Genomic DNA, 7500 nt, shown 5'->3' with positions numbered 1-7500 from the left:
CCATTGGTTTACTTGACCGTCAATACCTATTTGCTTTAATTTATAAAGTAATTTATGATGTGGGACTTTATCAAACGCTTTCTAGAAATCAAGATAGACTACGTCCAATGATTTGGTTACGTCATAAACTTAGAAGAGGTCGTTATAAAAGGTCAATAGGTTTGATAGGCACGATGTTTTGTTACGGAAGCCATGTTGTGAGGGAGACCATTAGACTGATATATAAAATTACTTGACATTATTACTGAGAGAGAGAGAGAGAGAGAGAGAGAGAGAGAGAGAGAGAGAGAGAGAGAGAGAGAGAGAGAGAGAGAGACCATTAGACAGATATAAAATTACTTGACATTATTACTGAGAGAGAGACCATTAGACAGATATATAAAATTACTTGACAATATTACTGAGAGAGAGAGAGAGAGAGAGAGAGAGAGAGAGAGAGAGAGAGAGCATTAGACAGATATAAAAAAATACTTGACATTATTACTGAGTGAAAGAGAGAGAGAGAGAGAGAGAGAGAGAGAGAGAGAGAGAGAGAGAGAGAGAGAGAGAATGATTATGGTCGTGGGACTGGTTTGGAGATGAAGGAAAAAGAGGAGGAGGAGGAGGAGGAGGAGGAGTAGGATGAGGAGGAGGAGGTTATGGAAAAGATGAAAGGAGAATAAAAGACTAAAGGAGGAGGAGGAGGGGGGGGAAGAGGAGGAGGAGGAGGAGGTGGAGAAGGAGGAGGAGGAGGAGGAGGAGGAGGAGGAAAAGGAAGAGGAGGAGGAGAAGGATAAATACATAATGCAAGAGAAGACACTAAAAAAAAAATAAAAAAAACGATAAAAGTTGAGGAAAGAATGGAGGAGGAGGAAGAGGAGGAGGAGGAGGAAGAGGAGGAGAAAAATAGACAATAATTTCTTAACTTGTTTTCACCTTTTGGTTCTCTCTCTCTCTCTCTCTCTCTCTCTCTCTCTCTCTCTCTCTCTCTCTCTCTCTCTCTCTCTCTCTCTCTCTCTCTCTCTCTGTATCCCACCGCTACCACCAGTGTAACAATCTCTCTCTCTCTCTCTCTCTCTCTCTCTCTCTCTCTCTCTCTCTCTCTCTCTCTCTCTCTCTCTCTCTCTCTCTCTCTCTCTCTCTCTCTCTCTCTCTCTCTCTCTCTCTCTCTCTCTCTCTCTCTCTCTCTCTCTCTCTCTCTCTCTAAATCCCCAACAAACCCACAGCCTCTCTCTCTCTCTCTCTCTCTCTCTCTCTCTCTCTCTCTCTCTCTCTCTCTCTCTCTCTCTCTCTCTCTCGATATCACAACAGACAGTCTCGTTAAATATGAATTGGCTTTGTGTCCTCCTCCTCCTCCTCCTCTTCCTCCTCCTCCTCTTCCTCCTCCTCCTCCTTCTCCTCCTCCTCCTCCTCCTCGAATTGATCTTCCTTCCGATGCTTTTCAGAATTTAAAATATCCTATAACTTCCTTTTATCCTCCTCCTCCTCCTCCTCCTCCTCCTCCTCCTCCTGCTCCTCCTCCGCACAAATGATTAAAAGCGGGTAACCTATCATGACACCCATAGACAGGAAGAGGAGGAGGAGAAGGAGGAGGAGGAGGAAGGATAATGAGAGAGAAGGATTATATAGGAGAAGGATTAGGAGGAGGAGGAAGAGAAGGAGGACGAAGAGGAGGAAAGGGAGGAGGAGGAGGAGGAGGAGGGAGTAGTATTTGTAGTAGGAGGATGAAAGGAAGTGAACAGTGTCTTCTTCTTCCTCTCTTTCTCTTCTTCTTCCTCCTCCTCCTCCTCCTCCTCCTCCTTCATCCTCTTCTTTTCCTCTTTTACCTCCTCCTCTTCTCCTGTTTCAATCATCCCCTTTTTTCTTTTCACTTTCCTTCTTCTTCTTCTTCTTCTTCTTTTTCTTTTACTTCTTCTTCTTCTTCTTCCTCTTCTTCTTCTTCTTTTTCTTCTTCTTCTTCTTCTTCTTCTTCTTCTTCTTCTTCTTCTTCTTTTTCCTTTCTTGTGTTTCCTTCCTTCATCCTTCCTTCTCTTCCCTTCTTAATGACAGCTTCCTTCCTCCCTTCCTTCCTTCTTCCTTCCTCCCTTCCCTCCCTTCCTTCCCTTCCTTCCTTCCTTCCCTTCCCTTCCCTCCCTTCCCTTCCTTCCTTCCCATCCCTCCTTTCCTTCCTTTCCTTCCTTCCTTCCTTCCTCCCCATTCTTCCTTCTTCCCTTCCTTCTTTCCTTCCTTCCATCCTCACCTTTCCTTCTCTTCCTTCCTTTCCTTTCCTCTCCCCTTCCTTCCTTCCCTTCCCTTCCTTTCCCCTCCCGTCCCTTCCCTTCCCTTCCCTTCCCCTCCCTCCCCTTCTCATCCCTCCCCTTCCCTTCCCTTCCTTCCCTTCCCTTTCCTTCCCTTACTTCACTTTATCTTACCTTACCTGAGAGAGAGAGAGAGACGCACAATTAGACAAAGACATACAAATGATGCAACCCACACTCTCTCTCTCTCTCTCTCTCTCTCTGACGTCTTTTGGGTAGAATTTCGCAGCATTAGAATCAACAAGCGAATTCCTCCTCCTCCTCCTCCTCCTCCTCCTCCTTTTCTCCATATCTTCTTCCCTTCCTTAATCTTTCCTCCATCACATCACTTTTTCCCTCCCTTCCCTCATTTCCTTCCTTTTTCTTTCCTTTCTTCAGTCATTTGCTTACGTGGAACGCCCTCAGAATCAAGCTCCTGGAAATAATGAAGACAACAGTTCCTATGAAAGCCAGGCGAGTGGATGGTGTTGTAGATCTGCCTTGGTCGGCCGGAGAGATCAATAGCGGACTTGAGCTAAGGGCAATGTGACGTTTGATAGGGTATGGCACAGTTGATGCCCGTAAACAATATCAGTACAGCCTCAGAGCCCAGAGTCAAACCCCCTCCCTTCCCTTTCCTTCCCATCTCTTATCTAACCTAACTTTACCTTCCCTTCTCTTCTCTTCCCTTACTTAACACAGAAAAGGGTATTAAAGCGTTTGATAGGGTATGGCACAGCTGATACCCGTAAACAATATCAGTACAGCCTCAGAGCCCAGAGTCAAACCCCCTCCCTTCCCTTTCCTTCCCATCCCTTATCTAACCTAACTTTACCTTACCTTCCCTTCTCTTCTCTTCCCTTACCTAACACAGAAAAGGGTATTAAAGCGTTTGATAGGGTATGGCACAGCTGAGGCACGTTTACAATACTGATACAGCCTCATAGCTTGTCAAACCCCCTCTTTTCCCTTTCCTTCCCATCCCTTATTTGACCTAACCTTACCTTACCTTTCCTTACCTTCTCTTCCCTTACCTAACACAGAAAAGGGTATTAAAGCGTTTGATAGGGTATGGCACAGTTGCAGCCCGTAAACAATATCAATACAGCCTCAGAGCCCAGAGTCAAACCCCCTCCCTTCCCTTTCCTTCCCATCCCTTATCTAACCTAACTTTACCTTACCTTCCTTCCCTTCTTCTCTTCCTTACCTAACGTAAACAATATCAATACAGCCTCAGAGCCCAGAGTCAAACCCTCCTTCCCTTTCCTTCCCATCCTTATCTAACCTAACTTTACCTTTCCTTCCCTTATCTTCCATTACCTAACCTAGCAAAGGGAATTATAGTATGTTGAAAGGGAAGGGCACGGTCGAAACACGTATGCAATACTAAAACAGCCTCAGAGCTTGTCAAACCCCTTCCCTTCCCTTTCCTTCCCTTCCCTTATTTAACCTAACCTTACCTTCTCCTTCTTCTTCCCTTACCTAACACAGAAAAGGAATTATGACATTTGATAGGGTATGGCACAGTTGCAGCCCGTAAACAATATCAATACAGCCTCAGAGCCCAGAGTCAAACCCCCTCCCTTCCCTTTCCTTCCCATCCCTTATCTAACCTAACTTTACCTTACCTTCTCTTCTCTTCTCTTCCCTTACCTAACACAGAAAAGGGTATTAAAGCGTTTGATAGGGTATGGCACAGTTGCAGCCCGTAAACAATATCAGTACAGCCTCAGAGCCCAGAGTCAAACCCCCTCCCTTCCCTTTCCTTCCCATCCCTTATCTAACCTAACCTTACCTTCCCTTCCCTTCTCTTCTCTTCCCTTACCTTATTAAAGCGTTTGATGCACGTTTACAATCCTGATACAGCCTTCCCTTAGCTAACCTAACCTTTCCTTCCCTTCCCTTCTCTTAGCTAACCTTCCTTCCTTCCTTCCTTCCTTTCTCTTCTTAACCTGGTAAAGGCATATTTGATGATGGGTGGCTGGTGCACAGCTTGTTACTATTCAGGCTAGTAAACGTTTATTCGGACTAGTAAACGTAACTATGAAACCCTTATCATCCCTTCCCTTCCCTTCCTTCACCTTCCAATACCTTACCTTCCCTTCTCTTCCCTTCTCTTCCCTTCCCTTCCCTTCCCTTCCCTTCCCTTTCCTTTCCTTCCATGTCCATCCCTCCCCGTCCCTTCCCTCCCCGTTCCTTTCCCTCTCTTCCTTTCCCTTCCCTTTTCTTTCCTTTCATTTCCACCCATCCCCGTCCCTTCCCTCCCCGTTCCTTTCCCTCTCTTCTCTTCCCTTCCCTTCCCTTTCCTTTCATTTCCATCCATCCCCGTCCCTTCCCTCCCCGTTCCTTTCCTTTCCTTCCCTTCCCTTATCTAACATAACTTTCCCTTACCTAACCTAACCTTCCCTTCCCTTCCCTTCCCGTCCCTACCCCTCCCTAACCTTCCAATACCTTCCCGTCCCTTCCTTTCCCATCCAATACCTTCCCTTCCCTTCCCTTCCCTTCCCTTCCCTTCCCTTCTCTTGCCTCACCTAACCTAGTAAAGTGAATTATAACCTGTTGAAAGGGGAGGCCACAGCCGAAGCCCGCGTGGACAATATCACAACAGCCTCAGAGCTTGCCACTTCTTATACGGAATAGCAAACGTGACTATGGAAAACAAACAGCGAGCGAAGCCAAGACCAAGCTCCTAAAATTTTCATGTATGCATCAGAACAAAGAAGAAAGTTAAAGTCAGCATTGGCCCCCTGACAGACAAGACCGGATCACTATTACCAAGGACACACATCTGACAAGGCTTTCTTAGGAGTTCGGGGCATTTCCGGAGGTAGTTCAGTGACCCTTCCGGTAGTGTGATCATTCTTCTGCGCCGTGAATCTATACAAACACTCACTAGAACACGATTGACCCCTTTTTTGACCCTAGAAAAGAGTTGATGTGCTAGGTGGGACTCAGGACAGTAAACACAGGCACCCTTGTAGGAGCTGGGGGCATATCCAGGGGTAGTTTTATGACCCTTCCGGTAGTGTGATCATTCTTCTGCGCCGTGAATCTATACAAACACTCATTAGAACAGGTGGGACTCAGGACAGTAAACACACACACCCTTGTAGGAGCTCAGGGCATATTCAGTGGTAGTTTTATGACCCTTCCGGTAGTGTGATCATTCTTCTGCGCCGTGAATCTATACAAACACTCATTAGAACAGGTGGGACTCAGGACAGTAAACACAGGCACCCTTGTAGGAGCTGGGGGCATATCCAGGGGTAGTTTTATGACCCTTCCGATAATCTGATCATTCTTCTGCGTCGTGAATCTATACAAACACTCATTAGAACAGGTGGGACTCAGGACAGTAAACACACACACCCTTGAAGGAGCTGGGGGCATATCCAGGGGTAGTTTTATGACGCTTCCGGTAGTGTGATCATTCCTCTGCGCCGTGAATCTGAACACTCATTAGAACACGACTGACCTCAGTTTTTATCTTTGGAAGGAATTGATGTGTTAGGTGGGATTCAGGACAGTAAACACAGGCACCCTTGTAGGAGCTGGGGGCATATTCAGTGGTAGTTTTATGACCCTTCCGGTAGTGTGATCATTCTTCTGCGTCGTGAATCTATACAAACATTTATTAAAACACGATTGATCTCATTTTTGACCTTTGGAAAGAGATGATGTGAGAGGAGGGAGCGTCTGGGAACCCCGACTCAGGACAGTAAACACATCCTTGAAAGCTCAGCCGTGTGAAGAACGACTCGGGCGACTCTATACTCTGGGAAGTAGGCGCCTACGAGGGGACACGATACAGGTCTTCAAGTACCTAAAGAACTCCAATTACGTCGACTTCTGCAAGTTTTCCGAGCTACAAACCAATTTAAGAACAAGAAGCAACTCGGGCAACTCAGGGAAGGCACTCGGGCAACTCAGGGAAGGAACTCAGGCAACTCAATCTCTATACGCTGGAAAGTCGCTGGAAGATCTTCACGTACCTAAGGAACTCCAGTTATGTCGACCTCTGCAAGTTTTCCGAGCTACAAACCAATTTAATTAAGAAAAAGAAGTCACGGTCTGCCAGTCAAGCCCTCGATGCAATATACCGCCTTTCTGTGTTTCCTCGACTTCCGCCTCCTCCGCCTCGTCCTCCTCCTCCTCCTCCTGTAATCGCTCGTGGAATTCTGTCTCTCCTCGCTCCATTATCATATTTCTCGGTGTCGAAATGAAAAAGAAAACGTATAAATAATAGCTAGGTGAAATAAATAATGGGAAAGAGAGAAAGAAAAATACTAAGGAAAATAAGTACATAAAATAAGTTAAGGAAAGTGAATACGGAAGTGAATGAAGAGGAAAATAATGATATGTAAATAATAATAATAATAATAATAATAATAATAATAATAATAATAATAATAATAAAGAAATAAAGTCCCAGGTGTGCTTTTGCTTGTCCAGGGACTGAGGTAAGTTAATTAACGCCTCTAACACCTGTGACGAGAGAGAGAGAGAGAGAGAAAATATGTTTGGATCCTGTTATGGTTCAGTTGCTCTCTCTCTCTCTCTCTCTCTCTCTTTAAAGTGTTTATGTATATTTTTTCAGTCGTAAAATATAAATTCTTTGATGAATATTAACTTTTTATGTATTTAAGGTTTTTTTCAGAGTCGTTTATAAATTCCGCGATAAATATTAACTGTTTTTTTTTTGGTATATTTTTTGTTTCGGATAAATTATTGTACGATAATTAACTTTCTTTTTTTTCTCTTTCTCTTTTCCTTCCTTCTTTCTGTTATTTTTTTATTTGTTTCCTTCCTTCTTTTTTTTTCTTTCTTTCTTTCTGTCTTTGTCTCTCTTTCTTTCTCTCTTTCTCTCTTTCGTTCCTTCTATCTTTAATTCTTCTTTTTATTTCTTTCCTTCCTTTTTTCTTCCTTCCATTCTTTCTTTCGTTCTCTCTTTTCCCTTCTTTCTCTCTTTCTTTTGTTCTTTCTTTCTTTCTTTCTTTCTGTTTTCGTCTCTTTCTCTCTTTCGTTCTTTTTCTTCATTACTTTCTTTATTTCTTTCTTTCTTCCTTTGTTTCTTTCTTCCTTTTTTTCTTCCTTCCTTCCTTCCTTTTTTCTTTCTTTCTTTCTTCCTTTTTTTCTTCCATTCTTCCTTTTTTCTTCCTTTCTTCCTTTTTTCTTCCTTCCTTTCTTTCTTCCTTTCTTTTCCTTCCTTTTTTCCTTTCCTTCTTTCTTTGTTTCATCTTCCTTT

The 7500-nt window shown here is 43.9% G+C and overlaps 1 protein-coding gene across 1 annotated transcript in view; it reads left to right on the top strand.

Annotated features, from left to right (window-relative positions):
- Positions 1-7500, top strand: part of LOC126986007 (uncharacterized protein DDB_G0271670-like) — a gene marked incomplete at its 3' end in the record, with an annotated part of 26957 nt that overhangs the window by 14927 nt on the left and 4530 nt on the right. The window contains exons 2-3 of the mRNA XM_050841693.1: positions 1309-1395; positions 1853-1969. Of these exons, the coding sequence (XP_050697650.1) occupies positions 1309-1395; positions 1853-1969 (204 nt within the window). The remainder of the gene's footprint in view (positions 1-1308; positions 1396-1852; positions 1970-7500) is intronic.

The sequence above is a fragment of the Eriocheir sinensis genome, chromosome 61 (genome assembly GCF_024679095.1).
Source record: "Eriocheir sinensis breed Jianghai 21 chromosome 61, ASM2467909v1, whole genome shotgun sequence".
Taxonomy (NCBI): domain Eukaryota; kingdom Metazoa; phylum Arthropoda; class Malacostraca; order Decapoda; family Varunidae; genus Eriocheir; species Eriocheir sinensis.
The sequence above is the reverse complement of the archived record's forward strand: the minus strand, read 5'-3'. Positions and strand labels throughout refer to the sequence as shown.